The 23,940-nt window shown below is 38.2% G+C and overlaps 1 protein-coding gene across 1 annotated transcript in view; it reads right to left on the minus strand.

Moving 5' to 3' along the window:
• The window catches only part of MAST4 (microtubule associated serine/threonine kinase family member 4), a 279,014-nt gene that overhangs the window by 203,886 nt on the left and 51,188 nt on the right, over window positions 1–23,940 (minus strand). Inside the window, exon 2 of the mRNA XM_041470924.1 lies at window positions 15,002–15,155. Coding sequence (XP_041326858.1) covers window positions 15,002–15,155 — 154 coding nt within the window. The remainder of the gene's footprint in view (window positions 1–15,001; window positions 15,156–23,940) is intronic.

The raw sequence follows: 23,940 nt of genomic DNA on the forward strand, positions 1-23,940 counted from the left end.
GCTCCCAAGCAGCAGCATAGGATAGGCTTCTAACACTTTCCAATTAGTCTTCCAAATGTGCTATTGTTCTTTGTTACATTGGTAAAGCAGAATCCATAAACATTTTTGCACCCAATTTGCTAACAGCCTGCCCGAGACTAGAAGAAAAATGTACGACAAAGCTGCATTTTCTTGCCTATTTATCTAGGATAACATTTCCCAAAACTGGAAAATCCGAATTAACTTCCCATCTGCTCTCTCTGTTTCTTTCTATAAAATTTTGGTTCCCTTTTTGCATAGGCTCCTATCATCCTCAACTACAAAGGTGCCATAAAGAGCTTAAGGCATTGATTGCAATATACACATCTTTGATATTCCATTTATGTCAATCCTCAAATATACCAGTGACATGCAGTCAGAGAGAGCTTTATATCTATCACCTCAAAAGGTAAATTCCTTCTCATCTGGACAGAAAAAAGAGAATTAGGAAGAGACTGCAAAAAACTAAGTTATACAAACCTTCCACTTAAATCGGTATGTTTTACTTATCTAATGCTTTCTACATTAAAAGAGGTCTATGCCTCTTCTTTCCTTCCTTTTTGACTCCACCTGTCAGACACTGGTAAGATGAAGTTCTTGGAGAAGGGTGAAATCAAACATTTCCTAGTGCTGCGACCCATAGGTTCCCAGACTTCTAGCAACATCCAGACAGCTCCAAACAAGCCAAATCAGCAAAATGCTTCAGCAATATGTATTTTGTCAGGTAGACATACAATACGTATAACTCCTTCAGAAACTCTATATTAAGCCCCTCTAGAAGCCATGTTATGTTAAATAATTTTCACCTTCATCACTGTAGCATAATATTAGGGCATTTTATCCTCATAGAAATCAATATTTGAAAAGCAGTAAGTCTTCTCCACCTGATCCTTTCAAGAAAAGGTTCATTCTATTAAAGTTTGTTCTAAAACTGGGGAACATCATCACTCTTTAGTTAACAAGTGCACTTTCTCATAGGGTGCTGTGGTTTAGGAATGGTATTCCCAAGCTTAGTTTTCCCTGTAAAAAAGAAAACTATACGCTGCTCCCCTCCCACTCTAGTGGGACACACGAAAGGCAGAGATCAAGGACTGAGGTAAGGACATTTACTAGAAACAGCAATGAGATAAGAAAACGAACAGCAACAGCAACAACACTAAACACAAAAATATACACAAAGAGAGGGTTATTTATACGCAAAAATGCTCAATGAGTCAGGACAACAAAAACAATGGCAGACAGACCCTCTGCCCACCACACTTTCTTGAGGATGAGGAAGAAACCCTGTTCTTCTTCATAGCAAGAGAAAGAGACCCTTTCCCTCATCTCCCCAGCAATGAGAGAGAATGGTAATGAGTAACATTTGGGTCTGGGCCTTGTCCACTCAGCACAGCACATGGCAGCCCAGAACTCTTGGGCTCAGCAATCCAGGAAGCTCAGTCACCCTGGCAGCCAGGAATACAGCACACATCACCACACCCAGTACTGTAAAGAAAATTAACTCTGTCCTGGCCAGAACTAGGACACGGGGTTAAAACCAGTCTCAAAATCACACACTAGGCCACTCTCAGACTGCAGTAATTTTCATTACATATGAATCCCACTTGAGCTTCCCAGGAAAGAAGATGGAAGGCAATCACTTGCATTTAGTACACAAATTAACATTGTTTTAAGTCAAAACAAGCCAAAAAGGTTTAAATAACAAGATAATTTAGTCCAGGAGGAGAAAGATATATGAGAAATAAGGGTTATTATTAACCTTGTACTTACTTTTTGTTGTAAATGTGCACCAGATCCAAAATATGGAGAGCTAATATCATCTGTACCTTACCACGTGCAGGGCATTCTAACAGCCACCTTTACTTTTTGTCCTTTACAGTTATCTGTATTTTACTCTGTATTTATCTTGCTCAGACATCTGAAAGGAATTCTAAGATATCTTGATAGAAAGGCTAGAGGAGATGCAATCCTACACAACAACAGAATCTTGTACTAAGCCCTTCCTTGAACTGTAATATTTTGCCTGACTCACATGAAAGCAGAGTGGATTTACTCAGTACTATATAGTCAGTATCCCCACTGCAAGAATTCATTCAATATTTCATTATTTTTTCTGCACAAGTAGCATCAAGAAATACTTAAAATAATGTTTGGGGTGTGTCTGTTGAAAAGATAAATTAGGCAGTAAATACTAGCAAAATTGCCAGTGAAATTGTGAGCATGTGTGATGCTGGAATTACCCCTCCTCCCATCTTTACCCCCAACAGGAGCCTTGAACGTACCACAGTTTTCACAAAGTACTAGAATTAAGGTAAGCAGACTGTCTAGAACTCCAGTTCTTCTTTTCATAGTACACAAGCCTTTAAACACAGAAACGGTATACAAGAAATATGTTTTCTAAAGAGGCAAAATTAGCCAGACCTTAGACAAAAAGAAGGTAACAGATAAATCTCTTATCTGAGAACAGAGCTAACCTACTGCATTTATCCATTGCAAGATAAAACAGTCCCTGCCCAAAGTGAGTTAATCATCAACTCTCCCTCAATTCCTCCAATAATAATAAAAAATAAAGTTAAAAATTCCCTCATACTGTCCACTCCCCCTTTCCCTTGACATTATAGCACTCCTACACTTTTTTGCTATAGTTTCATTCATAATTGTATGCATTTTACTGCATTTACATTTTCTTTGACAACCCTTGATTTTACACATATCCACACTTTCCCTTATTAAGTGATTTCAATGCCAGTATTACACAAAAAATTTGAGCTGAAATACACTATTATTTTCACACCACATTCATGTCTGCCTTCAAGTTAATGCTCCAAGCAGCTGCTTTCCTTTTTAAGTGAAGTGATTCATGAGGGATTCATGAGGGACTGAGAGGAAATCTTCAACTCCACCTCAACCCTTCCACCTTAATTCAGTATTCTGGCCCATATGCAGCACAGAACACTGCCCGCATCCAGACCACTGATACACTGGTAGTAATGTTCATACTATTTTCATAAGCTATTGATATTGAGTTATCCACTGATAGAGGTCCTCTACTTCTGTCCTCTTCAATTCCAAAATGGTCACTGTTGACTTTCTCCACTTTCTCTGCAGAAGCTTTGCTGGTATCTTTGTTTCCCTTCCTGTGCCTGAAACTACCAGGACAGCCTAAAGTAGCTACACAAAAACTAACAGCATCACTTCCCATATCTGAATGCAATCCTTGTTAGTCAGGCACACTTATCAAAATACATTTTGATGAAGGGTGGTTTAAGTTGACCGTGTAATGGAACTAATTTAGCATTATTTAATAGTATTACATCATTATTGGTGAACATAGGTAACACATCACTGCAATGGCATCATCCCCTTGAACGTGCCTCCTGCATATCTAGATTCACATGTAATGAGTATTTGCTGAAGGTCCAAATAGAATCGTTAATTCTTACTTCTATTATGTTCAGCATGCACCTATTCATTATATGACATCTTGTATAAGGACAAAATTACTTGTATAAGGACAGAGAGACTAAAACCACATACACTTCCACAAAAATCAGCCACAAAAGGCAGGCTTTGCTTTATTCTAAATAGAAAAGTTTTTCCTACTGCTGAAGTTCTACTCCCCTTTCCTCTATCCCTCTCAAATGCATATCATAATAGGACAGCTGAGAATTACTAAATCAGCTCAAATCTAATACCTACAAATCTTCCATTTTCAGTTAGAATTTAGAAATAACTTTGTCTCTGATAATTAAACAATTGCATATGATTAAGAAAATGTTGTGGCATCCAAGTAAGATTTTACCTTTACAAAAGTACTTAGGACAGTGTAGATTGCACTGCTAGAAAATCTGATTTGCAACTAGTCAAAATGCAAAAATAAATACAGAGGAAGCATCTTGAAAGTTTTTAATAGAAATATTTTTTGTTAAATAATATAAGCAGTTTTCTATTACACTACTGCAAACAGAAGACAGGCATGTACTTTGCTAAAATGGAAGAATCTGAATTTGGGCTGACAGCAGCTACAGACTCAACTAGCCCAAAGCAAAGCTGTGCATATGATTACAGTGTACCACAGACTTACCAGAAGCTAGCATCAATGTGTTTGTGTTAGCTGCTGTGAAATAGCAGTCTTCAAAATAGCCTCTTGCCATCTGGACATCTTTAAGGCAAGGGCCAAGAAATACTTATTTCAATTTTTCAATTAATTATCTTGTTAAATTCACCATAGGTATTTATGATACAAGTGCAGAATATTTTTAAAAAATACAGAAAGCTAGGTACTTCTCCCTCACTGGTTTACTTTAAAATCTAACTCATCTTATCTAAAGAAACTATGTTCTGGACAAGTCAGACTTGCCAAGCACAGTTTCAAGTGGGTTGATCACTCCACACCTCTTTTTGGGGAGCCTTAGGAGCATGAACTACCTCAGAGCAACAGCAACAAGCCACAATAGAAGAGAAAACTGGACACTACTGTAGAGTGCTCTCAATCATAAAAGTGTTCTGAAAAGAAACACAGATGGGTACTGCTCCCTCTTCTTACCCCTGGCGTAATTTAAACCACAAAAAAAAATCCAGAAGAGCTGGGTTCATTGACGGGTTTTGATGTGAACAGAAGTAAGACTCAAGCCACCACCTGCCACCAGTTCACCAGAGAAGCAATAGCAGTCCCAACATATCCAAAGCAGCCACTGTTACCAGACAATAAATTGTCTACACCTGGTGAGCTAAAACAATGCTTCTTCTCCAAAAACTACTGGCCTATGGAACTGCACAACGTCTACTGTGTAAGAAGGAGAACTGCAAGCTCACCAGCCCCTGCACCCTGCCAACACAGGCGGGTCGACTGGAACATCGGGATCTACAAACACCAGGGACCACCTGAGAAACCCCCAGGACAGAAGAACATGTGTGTAAAGGGAAGGAAAACATGTTAATGATTCCAGGGAAATTATTATCATATTCTGGGACAATCAATCCGCATGTATGTAAAATATAGTATATAAACAGGAACTTCCCTGTACTCAAAATGCATGGCTTTAGGAAAAGCTATTCTCCTGTGCATCTGGACAAATAAAGAATGCTAGTTTCTTAATGCTAAGTTGGTGTTAATAACTTTTGTATTTTACCGAATTTCTGATAACACCCCTGCCACTCACAAACTGCCTGAGCAGCAGAATTGAAGGCCAGTGAAAGCTGGAAGCAATGTGCCACCACTTTAACCACCACAAGTAAGGGAAGCCTCACTCCAGGTTCAGACACCTGCCAAGTGAAAGGCAGAGCCTCCCACCTTCAAGGTTCAAGTTAGGGCACCTAGCTTTACTGCCTCAAATTGAACTCCTGTAGACATCCCAGCTGTAGAAAATGATGGGGACACTGCAAATTTTAGGGTCTATTTTCACATCTGGGGTCAGGGAGGAGGGGTGGAATTAAAGCCCATCATTCCCATTAGCTGTTAACCAGAAAAGAGTGGATGGATTTGAAGCTATCACTAGGAAACTTTTCAATATTTTGCCTTATTCTATTGTAGCTGCATCAGCAAGTTTTACTTAAAATTTCAAATCACCAATAAGAAAAAAAAAATTTACCATTTTAATAATGTCTTATTTATTGCCCAGAACTTAAAGGAGGATGCTTTGCATACTACTCAGCTACACATGGTTGAAGCTAATGAACAATGCCACTTTCCCAGCCTGATGCTGGAGGTGAAATTTTCATTTCAGCCAATTTGTCCCCTACACATAACATTATTCAGGTAAGCCTATAATTACAACTGACTCAATTACAAATTCTTCTGTTACTGTAGAAAAAGCCTTCATAAAAAATCCTATTACACTCAGTATAGTTCTTTTACTTTTTGATGTACTACAAATCTCCTAAAATGCTCTATATTTGTTTCACTTTCTAAAACTACATGAAGCAGTGGCACCCCCAGGCACATGGTATGATTCTTTGGGTCATCCTGAGCAGGGCCAGCAGCTGGACTCATTGATCCTTGTGGGTCCCTTCCAGCTCAAGATATTGTATGGTTCTATGATTCTGGCTGACAATGCATGAAAAATAAATGTGGCCCACCAAAGGCAAAAATTTGGCATGAGATTATGAACTTTAAAAAAAACACAAATAACTGCAGTAGACCTACCTTAAAATTTCACCAACACTAGCAGAATTGGAACTGGAAAAGGGCATACCAAGTTTTGGATCACAAACTAGTAGGATGAAAGTTTAGATCTGTTTAGATCTATACCCAAAAATATATATATATATAAAAAGAAAATGAAGCCTCCATTAACTACAAAGGCATGCAGAATCAAGCCTGTTTATAAATCAACTATCAGGAAGAAGTCATCACATCCCAGAAATAATGGTTCATGCTTCGAACAAAACTCTGTCACTGGAAATAATTTAAGACAGTACAAAATTTTGCTGATAAGGAAATTACTCAGAGTTCCCTTGCTAACAGATACTCGGTGAAGTTATATTGACTATTTGCAATTTATTATTGAAGTGCTGTGACAGAAATATAATATTTGAAATGCATTTGAGATCACTAGCAAATCTCCCTAACGTCTAATTAGATTTGTAGGATAGGGATAGGTTTGGGGTTTTTGGTTTGGTTTGATTGGTTGGGTTTTTTAAGTTTTCCATACCAAACATACCTAACTCAATAGCACGGTTAGCCAACCAGTGACAACAATAACTACATGACAAAACACCCTACAGATTGAAGTTGTCATTCATGACACTACTTCCTTACCTCACAACTCTACTGAAGTACAACTCAGCAAAATAATTAGTTGGTAATATTTATCATTGAATTCAGAGATAGAACACTCTACTGCTTCCTTTTCTTTATCTTAACAACAAATAGGTCATGTTCCCATAATTCTAACATGCAGTTCCAAAACTTATAAACTGTCAGTCCATTCTAAAACACAAACATAATATACAGGTATTACTGCATTCCTTTCATCCTTTTTTACAGCTCATACCTGCTCTAGAAAAATTTCAAGGTCCAGTTCTGTAACTTTGATAACAATAGGAAAAACACATAGTTAAGATTCACACTGCACACATGATACTACAAAAAGCACACTTAACTACATTCAAGTGATAACGTGACAGAGTTCCTTTCAACATATAGTCTATTTTGCAAAAACAAGAATCCTGCACACCAAGAGGTCAGAGATAACTGATACTGGCAGACTTACAACAAAACTGTGCCTAGAACACAAAGGACCTCAAAATTCACTATTGCTCAATTCAAACATTATGTGAATAACTGCTTCAATCAGTGGCCAGTACTCTTGGCTCACAACTCTCCACCAGCTCAACAGTTGGGGTTTTGCTGACAGAATGTATGGTATGAAATAAACATCTCCCATTGCACTATGAAGAACATACCCAGCAACCCATAACTGACATTAAGACAAACATGAAATTATGTGTTAACATGCTATTTTCTCTACAGTACCCACTGTGACCCCTTCTTTTGTCTCATGTATATGTTGTTATGGCCCATAATTAAATCCTTACAGTTTTACAGTAATTTTTTCAAAAGGCAGAGTTTCCCAATAGAAAATCCTGCTCCTATTTTCACTGGAAAACATCTATAAATGTTTCCACTCAAGCTGTCAACCTTCATTCCAAGGATTAAGTACAGGAAATGTTTGTTCCCTCTTCTCAAATATTTCTCTATCTGTACATTCAACTTATGCTAAGGCAATTGACTTGGAGAAAGCAAGTATGTGGTCAAATTATTTGCTTTACAACATCCACTAGAGAGAGACCACAGGGAAAAAAACAGGAAGACTTAAGCCTCTAGGAGTGTAGATCATGTGTTCTTGATGTGCAATTATAGTATATTTATAAATATGCTGCAGTCAGTTTTGCACTAATGAGCTCAGGTACTAGCAACAACAGGACTGCAGCCTCACAAAGCTCAAATTTAGTTAATCAGCTGATAAAATACAAGCATATAGCTAAGTCCAGGCAAGTGGACTGGACTTTAATCTGTGCTTTTACAGTAGCACTGCTAAGCATACTTGAACCAGCTAATTCAACAGCTCTTAGTGTACTTCTTAAGGAGCTACAACTCAGAAATTTAACATGAATATTAATTTTCTCCACTTTTTGTTTTTCCACTATGACAAATGACTCTTAACAGTTCTCAAGCTGCTTTTGTAAGTGTCCCAAAGAGGGTTAAACTCTATTTCTCCCTCTTCAAAACTGGCAGCTTGCAAACATATCTGCTAATTAGGCACTCTACTGCTACAGTTTGCTTTGATCTCAACAACAATCAACTTCTCATGTTCTGATGATACAAGCACGATTAAGCAGCAATCGAGGAGTTAAAGGCAAAATAATGAGACAGGAATACAATATCTTCTGTTCTCATCTATTACATGGTGCAGACTCCAGACACGTCAAAGAATATGGAGATCATCTTGCTAGGCACACAGGGAAGTAAAAATCAACTCCAGTATGCAGGCTGATTGAAGCCTTAAATGATGAAGGTAACTGATAATGACAAATATAACCTAATGTCATCTCAAACACCAGCACACCAAGAACCATCTAAAAATGCGTATTTCATAGCAGAATATATTTACTTCATCTGGAGACGACAGCTCTGTACTGAATGCATTAAAAAAACAAACAAAAAACCCTCCACACCGCATTTCCTCCGCCATGTAATTATAGAATAGGTTGCCTCTATCTCTTTCTACTAATTCTGAATAAGTTTAACACGTGGCATGATGCTTTAAGGAAACCTTTGAGGAAGGCAATTGAAAAGACTGCCATATATGCTCTGGGTAGGCAGTGAATGATGAAGCATGTTGTGCTTGTGTCATGCACACATGGCTGCTGAACCTTTCCACCTCTGTAGCCCAGAACCCAGTGGTGTTAGCCCCAGTGCAGGGCTGCTACTCTCCCTCTGCTGCTGCTGGGGAGAGCCCTCAGGCAGCTGCAGCTAGGGTACATCCACAATGTGGATGTACCACAATGAAAGCTATTTTGAAATACTTCTGATATGAGAAGGGAAGAAAATGCAGGAAATAAAATTTCCCATTAAAAGGCACATCTGATAGAGCTTTGGCATGGGCAGTCACTCTTACCCCACATCCTACAGCACCCCTGCTTCTGGGGCTGGGGACAGGCCAACAGAGTCCACCAAGCTGTATCCCCAGAGACAGCTACAAAATCATAGGGCTTTTTATGGAGTGGTGTAATCATGTATTGTATTCATATATTGCTAGTGTAAATATGTATAATTTCTTCCATTTTTTCTTCCAAACAGGAAGAAATTTTGATTATGTACATAGTAAATACAGAACACTTCCTCGTATCTACACCAAGAGTCCACGATTAATAGAAATAACCCCATTTTTAAATGTTGCCATTAAACTAATCATATCATCACTATGACAAGCAGTTGTATATTATGGGAATGTCTCATTTCCAAAGAGGTTTCAAGGTACAAGTCACGTGATTGTACAAGTTCAGTTTTCCCCATTCACTGATTTGTATCAAATAGTTGACACTCTAAGATTTCATTAGCTATTCTCCATTTTTAACAATATTAATGATAATTTATACAGCCAAATGTTTGTGAAAATTCTGCTACTGCCAATTGCTCCTCTGTATGAACAGGGAAAACCTCCTCTTCCAAGTCCTGCCAGCACATGCCAACCTATGGATATGAGAACAGCTTGATTTTCATGGTCCATAAAGCTGTTGATCTTTCTGCTAATTAGTGTTAGCAGACTGATGAATCTCTGAAGCAAAAAACAGACTGAGAATTCCCAAATTCATTTCAAATCAACCACAGATTAATTATACAGGAATAACAACAATTGCTGAGTGTATTTGGATGACTGATGACTCAGAGATGGAAAGCTGATCAAAGATTTAAGAACATTAAAGAAAAAATACATAAATCACAAGTTATTTTTTTGTTTTAGCTCTTCATGATCTGTAGACAATACGTGATCAGAAGAACATTAAGTAGTTTTACTAACGTAGAGTGCTTTAGGATCCTCGGATTAAAGATTCTATAAAATGAAATTAGTATGTATTACGTTACCTGTACTTGTGTAAGATCAATATAAGCCTAGCAGATAACAGCCCTACCACAGACACAATTAGCCCACTAGGCAGTCTTTTCCAAGTAGTTATTGATGACATAACAGTAGGTGAGATAAAAAGTTCAAACTATAGGTAGCTAAAATATATTTTTTTTCTTTATATATAACAGCAGAGCTTGTCAGTACGGTATAAAACAACTACTGAGTTAGCTGCAGTACTCTCCAAAATATGATCTCTTCCCAGAAATATGTTCTCATGTTTTTCAGAAGTAGAAAGGGAGACAGCAATCTCCAAATGCTGCACAGCAACTGAGAACCCAGGACTGCACTGCCCATCTCGGGGCAAAGTGAGGAGCAGCAGGATGAAAAGTCAGGGCAATTTATTTTGCTTGTCCAAGTGATTTGCTAGGTTAACTTTCTCCATGGTAAAAGCTCATTTAATTTCCATCCTTTCACATTACCTTCTGCTGTGGATTCTATTTAAGCATCTCTGAACACAGCAAACTAAAATCTGTAAACAATTTAAGCCAAAAACCCTCTGACTATAGACAGCCCTTTGAAGTTTGTGGAGATCAAGACAACCAGCCACCACAGAAAAGCAGCTTTTTAATTAAACATCTTTTCTCCTGATTCAAAACAAGTTTTAAAGTCCCAGTCTGTGTACCATTAGAAATCCTTAAGAAGGCAATCTAAGGCTACAGCAAGAGGCATTTAAATATATGTGTATCAAACAAAGCTGATCTCACCTACCATACTTTCCTCATAATCACATACTTTCCCCATCTAGCACACCGCCACTGCCCCTGCACCCAGAGGGCACCAGTATCCCTCTGAAGTAATCCTCTTTTCCCTCTCTTATCTGACCTAGACCTATGAAACAAGCAGCTGCAGCTCAGCTTTGTGAAAGGGCTTATCCTGCAGTTCAACAACCTGTGCAAGGATTGTGTTTAACACTTTCTGTGGCACAAGGAAAACTTTTAAAGATCCAGTTTACTTCCTAGACAAATGGTGTGGCAAGCATTGTTATGGGCATATGTTCATGTTGGGAAGGGGGAGTCTGGAGCAGGAGAGAAGTTAGGACACAGCAGAAGAGAAAAAGGCTCATTATAATGTAAAGTAACCATGTTATCAAAAACCTGTTGGAAATATGACCTTTCAAATTAAAAGATGAATTGATCATAAATTACATTCAAGTTCTTTTACTCTGAGATTGTTTTATCTTATGAGTGCTTATGTTTAGTAACCACAACAATATGAAATACTATTTTTCATCTTGTCTTTCTATTAAACAAAACTGTTAGCACTTTACAACAAGAATTACTAAGGGAGATTTGCTAGACTAATAGCAGGCCGCATACTATTTTCATTCCAAGCTTCTGTTTTTCCAGAAGTCTTCCTCCTTGGCAATGAAGATTAAGAAAGCAATACTGTTGCAACAATTATATTGAAGGAGTTTTTCCAAAATATAGTAGCATGGTGTATGCAGGAACCACTATTAATCTCTTTTATTGGACAAACATTAATTAGTGGCTGCATAGCCATTTTCTACAGAATGCAATAGTAGATTTATTCTCAAAAACATTGATTTCATTTTTCTTCTACTTTGAAAAGCATTCTTTGCTTGTCACTGAAAACATGTGGTTGCTGGATTGCTTAAAACTGTGCAACTCAGGGAAACAATTTTGGCTCTAATTTAACTAAAGCTGTATCAAAAATATTTTCAATTTCTATCCTATCTCTGCAGGTTTCCAGCCCTCTTCTCCCTGATCATCATGATCAGTACATTATGATGTACTGGTGACCCAGTACATCATTCTCAATTTTTCTTGTATTCATAGGTAAAGAGTTTTTTAATGTAGCTTCCCAATAACTGTAATCTTTCCAGTTTTGCAAATCTCATTCAATGTACTGCAACAATATAGATTTTATTTCCTCTTGTATGTAGCGCATAACATTATTCCCTCCTGCAAAGCTCAATAAACTCATTTATTTGGGATCTATTCCCAGAGGTAAAATCCCTATATATTTACCTCCATTAGTATTCAACCCTACAGGAATTGAACTACTTTGTTTTATATGAACAAATAAATTTTATTTTGCTTGTTTTCATTGTTAATACTGCTTTTGCTCTATGGCTCAATAATACTGTTTTTAACAGCCAAAGGAAAGGGAGAGTAAAATACAAAGTGCAATTCACCTTTCTAACATCTGCAGTGAGCAACATGCATCAGTGTAAGAATATTCTGCAAATTTTCAAGCTAGGAGTCTTGTCTCTTGCTTCACTTACTCCCACCTACTGTATTTTTGGAGTTGCATATTTTTTAACAACAGAGGCAGAGACTGAACTGAAAATAATTTCAAAGATATTTTTCCGAACTATTTTCCAATTAACTGATACCCACTGTTAAGCTAGAACTTAAAGGCATATTAAAGTAACAAAAGAGAAGAAAGAAAAAAGGAATACAGTAACCAGTAATAGTGATGTTAAATATCAAGCACTTTCTCAAATTACAGGCCTCCAAATATTTTTCCCCCTTTATGGACCACGAATATTTTTTCAAAAACATTAAGACTTAAATAGAAATTTGGGAGGGAATGTGTGAGCATAGAAGTTATCCCTTGTGACCAAGCACACGTCAGCTCACCATTTTAAAAGAAGGATTTATTGTGTGCCCCTTTTTTTTTAACGATGCTGTGATTCTTGTAGTGTCAAACCACAGCAGCAAACTGTGGTTTGAAACTACAAGAATCTTGCTACTACTGCCACTCTTAAGCATTAAAGGAATCTTTAAAAAACCCCAAACTTCAGTATGTTAAAAAAGGGACATAAATACATGACCAAAGCAACACTGTATTAACTTCAGATTACTGAACATTTGAAACAATTCTAGGAATTAGTTCTCTATCTGCAGTGGTGTCTTTAAAACAGTTTTTAAAAAATCCCTAAAGAATATAAAGAACTTTCTGTCATCAGAATGAGTTTGATTAATTTAATCAGTATCATGAAAGCTGTTAAGATATTTAAACTATTTTAAGACACCAAAGCCCTAGAGTATTCAGGTTCATTTAAAGTGCATTGGTAATAAAGCAGTTTAACATCATTGCACACTATATTCCCAAATACTGACATGAAACCCTGCACAACAGATTGCATGCAGACAAAAAGCCTATCCGTTTTCCTTTATAAAGGCCTCAAGCAATAATTCAAGCACAGAGATAAAGACTAGAGCAGCCAAGCACAATTGCTATGCTTGTTTTTGATTAGGCTGTCTTCTTCCTCTTTATCTGCACGGCTTATATGGCAAAGATCAGTTTTTAAAGACCACCGCTCCCCTTTAAAGTTAGACAAAAACAAAATTAAAGAACCACACCAGCTCCTGCTAAAAAAATAACTGTGCTGGCAGTTTCTAGTCTCACTAAAACAGTAGTTTGTTTTACACTCCAAGCTTTCAAAGCTGTAACATTCCAGAGCTGCCAGAGAGTTTACTGAAATGGCTACCAAAATTGACACTTTTATGCTGCGGGTCACTTATTTTTCATGAAAGCCATTATGGATCACAAATATTTTTACACTGTTTCTGAAACCTTCATAACAACTCATGATAAAAATGAAATTGCAAGGGAAATTATTTTTACTTGAGATAGTAAACACCATTTCAACTTCTTCTGAACTAAATGTCATGTACTTGATTCTAATATCAATCAACATCACTTGGACAGATAAAACAACTTGCTCATGAGGGGAAGAGGAGGGGCAGGCACTGATCTCTCATCTCCAGTGAGCAGTGACAGGACCTGAGGGAATGGCCTGAATTTGAAACAGGGGAGGTTTAGGCTGGGTGTCAGGAAAAGGTTTTTCACCCAGGGGGGTCAGGCTCCTCAGAAAAGTGATCACAGCAGCAATCTTGACACAGTTTGGACGATGTGTTTGGACATGTGTTTGAATGATGCCCTCAGGCACGTGTTGTGACAACTGGAGATGGTGCTGTACAGGGACAGGAGTCAGACTTTACGACCCTTGTGGGTCCCTTCCAACTCAGCATATTCTGTGAAATTTCTATCTTCCAGTAAATTTACTGAAATCTATTGTCCCTCTCATCAAGTACAACAAATTCCTCTACTACCCATTATGCACTTTAGAAACATGTTTGATTCCAGTGAATTTCATTTTTTTTAATACAGTCCTTATTTTTTTATTTAATTTTTTAATATATATAATTTATATTTAATTATTTTTAAAAATACATAAGTCCTCATTTTTTTATATTTAATTTGTTCCATAATCAAAACCAATCACTCTTCAGTGACCATCACTGCCACAGAGGTACCAGCCACAGTCACAATACCAGCACCTAGTATCTAGAAGATGCTAGCAGGGCAGGGAGGGCCTAAGCCCTCCTCAAGCATCCTGCTACCTCTGCATTGCTCCACAGAGGTGAAGCTGCAGTCCACAGCTTGTGGCTAGTTGGTTATGCTGTTCACTCCCCATGAGTATTCCACCACATAAATGATGCCAAATTGTATTTTCTTTAATGAAATCAAATCTAAAGGCACCCTCCACGCACTTCAGCTCCTAGAGGAAACAAGATATAGGTGATTCCATGGATGGATGCACATGAGTCAGCAAGATAAATGCCACAGTCATGCACATCTCAAGATAGGGGTGATATTCAGGCTGTGCTTGGCCACCTACCAGTAGCCCCTAGAGGCAGAACCTCGAACACAACTCATCTCACTAACAGTCAGGGAACCCATGAGGAAGAAACTTATGGAAACTCCAGGTGCAGCTCACACTTCCCCCAAAGAGTTCAGCCACAAGGCAAACACCAAGGATCAAGGTGCCATCAGCTCCTTGTGCTAACCAGGTGACACTACACATACCCCAAACTCACCAGTCAGAGCTCCTCCAAGGCTTCCTCTCCTGAGCTGTCTTCCATCTTCACTCAACTGCCTCTTGAATTTAGGAGACTTCCCAAGGCCAGAAGACACTTCAGGACTGCTGGATTTTCGGAAAGGCATAGGTGGAGGTGACAGTATGTGATCAAGCTGCAAAGAAGCAGAAAAAAAAATACATACGTATACTGTTTAAATGATTATCTTCACTGAAAGAAAAATATAAGTTATCTTCAACTAAAGATTATGACATCATTTGGGAAAAAATATTCTCAAAGATCTTAAGGTAACTAATTTGCTAACTGAAAAGAAAATTTTTTCAAGTGTCAGATTTGTGTCTGGCTGTGTAAGAAAGCCATCTTCCTCTTGAACAGTTAACTCCACCTCCAACCACTCTCACACAAAGAGCATTGAGCACAGAGGTCCCCTCTCAAGATAAAAGGGATCATTCTTCAACTTACTCAACCTTCCATAAAGCAGCATTTCTGCAGTTGTGAACCACCTGATCTAGAAACCTACTCCAGACACCGACTGGCTCTTCAAACGTTTTTCTTTGACAAGTTTTCCCCACGCCCACGTCAGCAAACACTAGATGGCACTGCACCATCAACAAACTGTAAACCACTGCCCGGTCCAGGGAAATAATAACAGATTTATCAACGCCAGTGAGAAAAAAAATTAAATTATCCTGTTCATAAAAGGCACATTCATTTACACTGACTCTGAAGTTAAACGGAAATACAGATCCTCATTCTTCAGACTGGGTTCCTGTCATCATAGTTACAAAACATTTTAGCTGCCCGGTCTTGACAATATGTCTAATGTCTCACCATTTGATTAAATCCACTAAAACAAGACAAAATGCATGTGAGCAAATACCAAGAAAGTACGAAAAAGCAGGGTATGCAAGTATACAAAGTGGGAAAAGTTTTACAACCATCCCTCTCCCGTAAGTGCTGCAGTGGCATGGTGTCATCATTTTGAAAAACCACATAAATTTTTTTTCTGTAACATTTAAACCCTAATTCTCACTACAATTTTTTAGGAAGCCTGAGACTTATCAGTCAGAAAATCTATGCATCACCTGCATACTTGACTCTTTCATCCTTTTTGTCCACTGAAAGGAATGATCAAGGTCACAAGAAACACCGATGAAGCTGCACAGCAAAGCCCATTTTTGCTTACAGTTAATCCCACATCAATGTACTGTCTTCCCTGCAAAGCATTTTGAATCCCATATTTAGTTCCCTCTGTACTTCATATTTCAGGTTAGTTATTGTTCTGGGGTTTGTTTTAAAGGTTTCTTTAATCAAATCTTCAGCACATTGGAAGTGTACATACACTCCTAAAGCATCAAGAAATGCAACTGATTTTTTAATCTGCTTCTTAAATATATTAAGACTCATTCAAGTTCACAACAGATACTGAAGTATTTGATTAACTCACAGCACATGCTTTTAGCTATTTCATAAACTAAGTGGTTTTGGGGTCACAAAGAATATTTACTTGAACATTGTTAGTATTCATCTTCCATAAATACAGGCATGTCACAAATATTTGTATTTACAACTTCTAAGATACCTCACAAGACGAATTTAAAAATTAAATACAAAATACTCTTTAGAGAAGGAAGCTAACTTCTAAAAAAAACCACAATTTTGAGAGTCTTTCACGTAAGTCTAAAAGCAAATACTCAAGCTGCTTACTGACTGATGGGTCCCAGAGATTGTTTAGTTCTAGACTCCAAATTAGTCCAAGCATCTGAAGATTACATGATCCCATCAGGGTTTAGCTGAGGTACTGGCAAAATTTCATGCTCCTTCTTGAAAAAGGTTCACACTTCAAAGTAACCAACTACATTTTAAATCTCTTTTTCCTGAACTAAGGTTCATCAAGCTTTTAAAGCAGAGAAGGGAAAAAAAAAATCAATTCATGCACTAAGCTCCCTACACATCAGCACTTAAGCCAACGTAACAGAATTTTCCATCTTCCATTCTCTCATCTTTTCCCCTTTTAACCAGATAGTCAAACTTTATGATTGTTCAAGTCACTCCCACAATGAATAGACTTGTGCATTCCACAACATGCAGTCTGATTTAAAGTCATTATTCCCAATTAAGCTGTGCTCCCTTTTCACAGCTTTCTGGGTTTCAGAAGAAACTTTAAGACAGTGCTATAGTACAGACCAGCACAGTACCATCTAGATCTTCAACTCATAATTAAGAGGCTTCAGCAAAGTATGACGTTTGAGAGCTAAGACAGTTTAAATATTAACCCCCAGTAGCTCATAGTCTTAATAGCAATGCCCTGCCAGCATTTTCTCACAAAGGTACCCTCTTCTTGCTGAATGACTTTAATACACCAAAATACATTTTTAAGGTATAAGACTACAAAGAAACAACATGGAAGTACAAGATTTAGTATTTTCATATTGATGGTGAACTCTTGCTTTACACATACATCAACCAAGCATTTCTGGAAGTTATCCAAAGACTCACTTTTGCTTCCAAAGGCCCAAAATAATCTAAGAGCATGTAAAATGTGTATTTGACAGACATCTGTACATTCTAATTGATATTGCAGTAAACCAGTAAGAGTAGACAAGAGCCTTGACATAACAGCTCTTGAATGCTCCCTTCCTGTGCAGCCTCTAGACAGCAACATGTGCCAGAACTAGAGGGTTTTATAGCCCCCATTCAGATCTCATTTCAAGCAAAAGCATTTGTAGCAGATGAGGCTTTCTGCCCTCAACACAACCACCTGCCCTTTCTGACAGACCGAGCATTCAAGTCCAAGGAAACCAACAGAAAACATTAGATCCTACCTCCTTGGAACACAAAGCTTGTTCTGAAGATGCATAACATGTTACGTATTCAAATCCTACAAAGTGGTTAATTCAGTCAAAAACACGCTACAATCATTCAGTAAAAAGATAACATCAAATTCAAATAAATAACTAATAGCAAGACCTATTCCAACTTGTTAATACTTATTTGAAAGACCTCCTGGAAACCTGAACACCATGAAACCATGAAAATTCAGGCTGTGCATTTTATCAAATTATAAGATTGGACACTGCTGTCCACAGGACAATATTAAAGCAACTATCTAGAAGACAGCTGAAATTCTACCAGAGAGATTTTAAGTCATTTTAATTAAGCTGCTTCTGCTCAGCACTCACTTTTGCTCATCCACAATCATCACTGTATTGGTATTTACTTCATACTTACTAGCTATATGGTCATGTGCTGATGTTGCACAGCATGAAAACACAACAGGATAACCAAGGTTAGACTGGTTCCCCTTTTTTATCAGTCAGATTTGCAAGTTGCAGGGAATACAATAGCTATATCCTTGCAGGGAGCTTCCAACAGACACACATTCATGTTACATCTTGACTATCTGGCTATCTCATGCTCTGCCCACTGTCTTCTTACTGTACTCAGGCTGCAGCCATACCCTTCTCTCAACACCCTTTGAAAATAAATGTTAGTGACCTCAGGAGCACTGGGATAACAGAGAGCAGTTTTTCAAGCTAAAAAGAGGGGAACAGTGAAAAATTAAAACTGTGAAAACAAATGTATTTGAGTGCCCTGTACTTAAAGTAGAAGGGGGGTTAAGTTAGCCTTAGAGTTTATACAGGCTGCTTAGAGAGGGATTTTTAATCAGTGCACATCTCGCCACCAGTCTCTGCTGTTAATATTCACAATGCATGGATAGTTAACTTATTAAAAAGCCTTCCTCCCCCAGCATTAAATAATACCTTGTCAATAAAGGCACTTTGAAGACAGAAAACACACAGCAAACACCAACCTATGGCAAATGTACTGTTCTTGGCAAACATACTGCTCTACAATATTTACTTCTTCCAATACCTCTTTCCATACATTTGATAAAAAAAATCTGCCTGCTATGTCATAGATATGATAAATCTCTACAAAAGCACTGTAAAATTTAGGAGTTAATGGCTTTCACAAAATCCTACTTGCTCCCCTCACACCTATGAACCTTACAAAAAGGAACAGAAAGTATTATTACAGGAGAATCATTTAGAAATTACATAGAAGAGAATATCAAAATATCCTTACCATAGACTTCTACACATAGATTTAGAGATCCTGTAGAAACAGGGATGTAATTTTGAGTTAAAGTCTCCTCCAGTTATATAGGAATCAATTTGCTCTCAATTTTTTTTTATGTATTTTCAAGCTATTAATTTTCTGTGTGAATAAAGTCAGATATATTCCTCGGAAGAAAATTATTTCCATACTGTACTACGGGCTTTTAACAGCTCACCTACTCAGAAAGGATTATACTAATATTTTTTAAAACCTCAGTAGCATTAAATCCACCTATCTACCATCATGTATTGATTCTAAAGCTAGAATGAATTCTCTGCTTTATAATTATATCATCAAATAGTCACATCAAGTACATCAGCCCACACGTCCTTATGAAAATTAAGGACGTGACAACTGATTCAAAATAAGACCTTGCATCAGTGTTCGGGAGCACAATATGAGCCGAGTACATAATGAGGAGTGAGGCAGTCAGAAAGAAAATGCATTTCAGAAAATTCATGGTACAAGGTAAACGAAGCTAAGAGAATACAATCACACTGATAAACCAGGATAAGGAAAATAAGCTCTCCTGGGCTGCTGAAATGTGTTGCAACATGGAGTGTCTTTTTCTAATAAAAATTAAATTGAAACACGAACTGAACTTGTCTGATCAGCTCCATTTTTTTTTTTTAACACCCACTACAGTTTCACTGTCCAAACTACTTCACTCCCAACCTCCCTCAACTGCTCCACAGGCAGTATTTCTACTTCCCACAGAAACTGGAAAATACTGGTCAAGTATTCAGACCTAAAAATATCAACAGAGATGTTCTATTAAGCAATTCCATTTCTTCCTCCTGAATGCAGCACTTCTTCCTACCTCAGGTCATGCTCTATATGCATATTCAGTCCTAAAGTTTCCATAGAAGGGCTGCGCACTGTCACCCACTTTATATCTTCCCCAGACAAGCACCAATCCAAAAAACGAGATGCACTGTCACATGTCGTGTATCAAAAGCAGAAAATACCCAATGTAGTTTTACAGTTTAGGGTTTGGTTTTTTCATTTTTAACCCAAAGTCCCCAAAGAAAATTACTCTAATAAGTACACTGTTAAGAAATATGTCAAATCACAGATGTTTAAAGAAGTGAGAAAGCACCAGGCTCCAGCCCTATGCAGGTAAACATATAGAAGCTTCCCTGATGTTGAAGAGAGATTCAGTCATTCACTAAAAACTCTCATTGTAAAGTTAAATGCTTAACAGGAGCATGGCTTCACAAACCTTACAAATCCCTTCTGTCTCTTGTATCTTCAAACATAAGTTATGCCAGAAGCAAGCATGCTAAGACCCACCACTAGTTCAACAGTGGTTAACCCTTTATGCTCCTAGTAGTCTGCTTTGATATAAATCAGCCTATTTCTTCATGTTATTTACACTGGGTTCCTCTCAGCATGCTGCCTCTCTGTCTTGCTTCTTTGCAAGCACTTTAAGCACAGTTGCTGAAACACAATAGCTCAGCAAGGGCTATTTTTTTTTTTTTTTGATGTAAGCTACACAAACTTACTTCAGCAGGGCAAAGGGGAGAGGTATGTTCTTATCATTTAAATACTCTCTCTAAGTCTAATTACATTTGGCACAGATACATGAGTTTTGATTAGCTGTGCAGACACACAGAGCAACACTGAATATAATCTTATTAACAGATAGGATCATACTTTCCAAAAGCATCTTAGAATTCATTTAAAAATACATTTCTATCAATTAAGAGCATAGTGCAGTTTAGTCACTCCAGATGCTTGACAAGAACTCAGCAGAACCATGTTAGACTTGAAGAGGAAATGCCATAGTGGTGTACTGCAGATACCAGAGAAGTCTGTCTTACAGTACCATCACAAGCAGAGGTGCAATCAGATTTCCATGGATATCCTGCAGTAACTCATGTCTGCAGTACACAGGAATCACAACAGCACTAGCTTTTGAAGAATTCTGCATGTGGGTGCAATGTGACCAATCTAGGGCTGCCTATGAATTGTCACAAACCTGTATCAAATACATCAGCTGAACGAGACTGTTCCTTTTAAATCAGCTGATGGTTGAAATACTCCACATTACCCACAAGCAGTATTAATCCACCTTAGTTTTGAGTAGGGTTTGCAGAACTACGCAACTATTCTGAATATTCACAGCTCTCAGAGCAACCTCTACAAAACAAAGAACCGCAAATAACTTACCACACAAAGATAAAAGAAAATTTCTTCAAAAACTAGCGCTACTTCCAAGAAGCCATGGATAATGAAGGTGAAGAGTAGATACAAAGGAAGACTCAACAGGCCACTAGGATTTCAATGGACAAGGAAAGATCCCAATTCTTAACCGGTTTCCTACCACAATTCCTCAAAACCAAGCAGGTATTTTTTCCACCACCACAGGTCAAGAAAAAAAGATCACTATTTATCCCACATATCTTAAATTCAGCATGACTCTCCATGGGAAAGGTCTTATTCAGCTAGGGCTGAAAGACCTCACTAGTTCTACAGCCTAGTGGCATCTGCCATACTAGTCTGGACTTCAAGCCTTGAATTATCTCACTTCCCCCTTTGACCTCCAGTTTCGTTGTTAGGACCGTGACACCAGTCTGTCAGCTATGGCAGGGACAGAAAGTATGATCCTAGGCTCACTGGGGATTTAAAAGGATTAGAGACAGAAAAGGTCTTGTTTACAGGGAAATTTGCTGATCATTCATACAGCAACACTTGATTTACACATGAATGCAACCTGCAACTGGCACTGCAAACATGTCCTTACCAAGGTAAAAAGAAACCCACAAAGGTGAAAAGAAATCCACAGTCAAACTCTGCAATTCACAAAGCATCACTTCTAACCATTGTATGTATTGATTTTACATCCCACATATATGCAGAAACACAGTCCTTAAAACTAACGTCACTATTCAAAATTGTCCAGTTCATTATGCTGAACACATGATGTTGCATAAAGAGCAGCAGCCAAAAAAAGTCATTATGTCTTCCTATAGCATCTTACCTATTATATCCTAAGTAGTAAAGAAACATTTTAAGAATTCTGCTAAGGATCAACAGCGACATAACTACATTCTCTTGCTACCCAATTCCCACTCATTCTAGAAATGCAAATCTGCATTTAAAACAATTGTATTTTTCTTGAAAACAAATCTGATGCCTAGTCAATTAAAAGCAAATAAATACAACTCAAGACAAACTTGAAGTCAGCTATGGCTATGTTAAAAATAATCAGGTTGCATCCAATCCTTTTTCAGAAACATCTTTACACACGATTGCACAGAAAATGAAGCACAGCCTTTACAGTATTCTACAAGGCCAAAAAGTGGCCTATAAATATGCATGCACACTGCTGTCTGAGCCAATTATTACTTTACCCTTGTTAAGATGGAACAGTTTTGTTACAATATGACAGAGTCCTTCAGTTCTTGAAAGCCTCCTGTGTGCTGCATGTGTACACACAGACTCAGAGATAGACTGCTCCCTTTCCAGGAAACAAAGGAAGCAACAGTACTTGTATTGAAGGCATTGTATTGTGCCTTCAATAATTCAGCCAATAATTCAGCCTGCCCTCAGTCTCCTTGAATAAACAACCAGCTTTAACAAGCACCAAAAGATTAAGAAATAGCAGGTTTGGCAGATCTCATATAAGGCCCTAAAAACAGAAACAGAAACCAGAACACAGTTCTAAAAAAATAGATCCCATGGTTAAAAGGGATCATAGAGCACTTACTGGTAATGTCAATCCTTTTTTATTTTATTCTGACAGTCATACAAGTATCTTCTCAGGAATGCACATGATGTGCTAAGGCCTTTTGCTTCTTACAAAAAAAACATTATTTCCAAACTAGGAAAAACTATCAGTACTCTAAAAAAAGTGAAGTCAAAGCACCATAAACAGACTGCTAGCCAGGATAAGGCTGCAGCAGCTCAACAGGTCAGTCCTACTAGGAAGGACACAGAGGGACCAGATCCAACACAGCACATTCTGCGAGGAAGTCTGTTTGAGAAGTTAACAAAAAAAAAAAAGCTTGAAAACAGAGAGCAGTGTCGCAGGGGTCTGCCAAACCCACTCAGCTCTGCTGCAAAGGTACCATCTGGAAAAAGAAAATCCCACTTTTTGCAGTGGTACAGCTCCTCTAAGTACTGCCCAAGCATCAGGAAACATGCTCATGTTTTACCTTTGTTTCCACAGTATTTAAAAGGGATCTGACGAAGATAAAAAAAAAAAAATCTACCCTTAGCTGCCCAGATGTGCAGCAGAGTGTGCCACTGCTATGCAGCAGGAAGGATACTCCCTTCCTGCCCACGTCCTGATGGTCATCTTGTCAGGAAAAAGCATTTTGTGGTGTTGAAATCTGCTGTCACTACTGCCACATCTGCCTGTTTAAAAGACCCAGAGAATAGGCAGGACTCAGCAAGAGAAAGGTGGCAGAAGCACTCCCCCCAGTCTGGGTGGAAATCAAGGACACAACACAATTGCAAACCTGGTGGCTCCTGCGGCCTGGGAGAACTCCTTTGCTGGGGCAAAGGGACACGAGCTGGAAACCTGCAGCAGAAGAAAAACCACACACACTCTCCGCCACACACCATTTCAGACACAAGGCACTGCAGGTTTACAGAGCAGGCATCAACACAGCAGTCCTGATCCTTCTGGCGGGCCCACAGACACTGAGGAGCAGCAGCACTGACCCCCACTGCGTCCCCACAAAGAAACTGCTTGGCAGGGCAAGGAACAGCCAGTTGCAAAAATCACATCTTCCTAACACTAAGCACACGCTTTACAGGGCTGGTTTTTTTCCACTGGTTTATCTACTTTAAGAAGTCGGAGAGAAGAC

Source organism: Pyrgilauda ruficollis, unplaced genomic scaffold, assembly GCF_017590135.1.
Source record: "Pyrgilauda ruficollis isolate IOZ18807 unplaced genomic scaffold, ASM1759013v1 scaffold25, whole genome shotgun sequence".
NCBI classification, from domain to species: domain Eukaryota; kingdom Metazoa; phylum Chordata; class Aves; order Passeriformes; family Passeridae; genus Pyrgilauda; species Pyrgilauda ruficollis.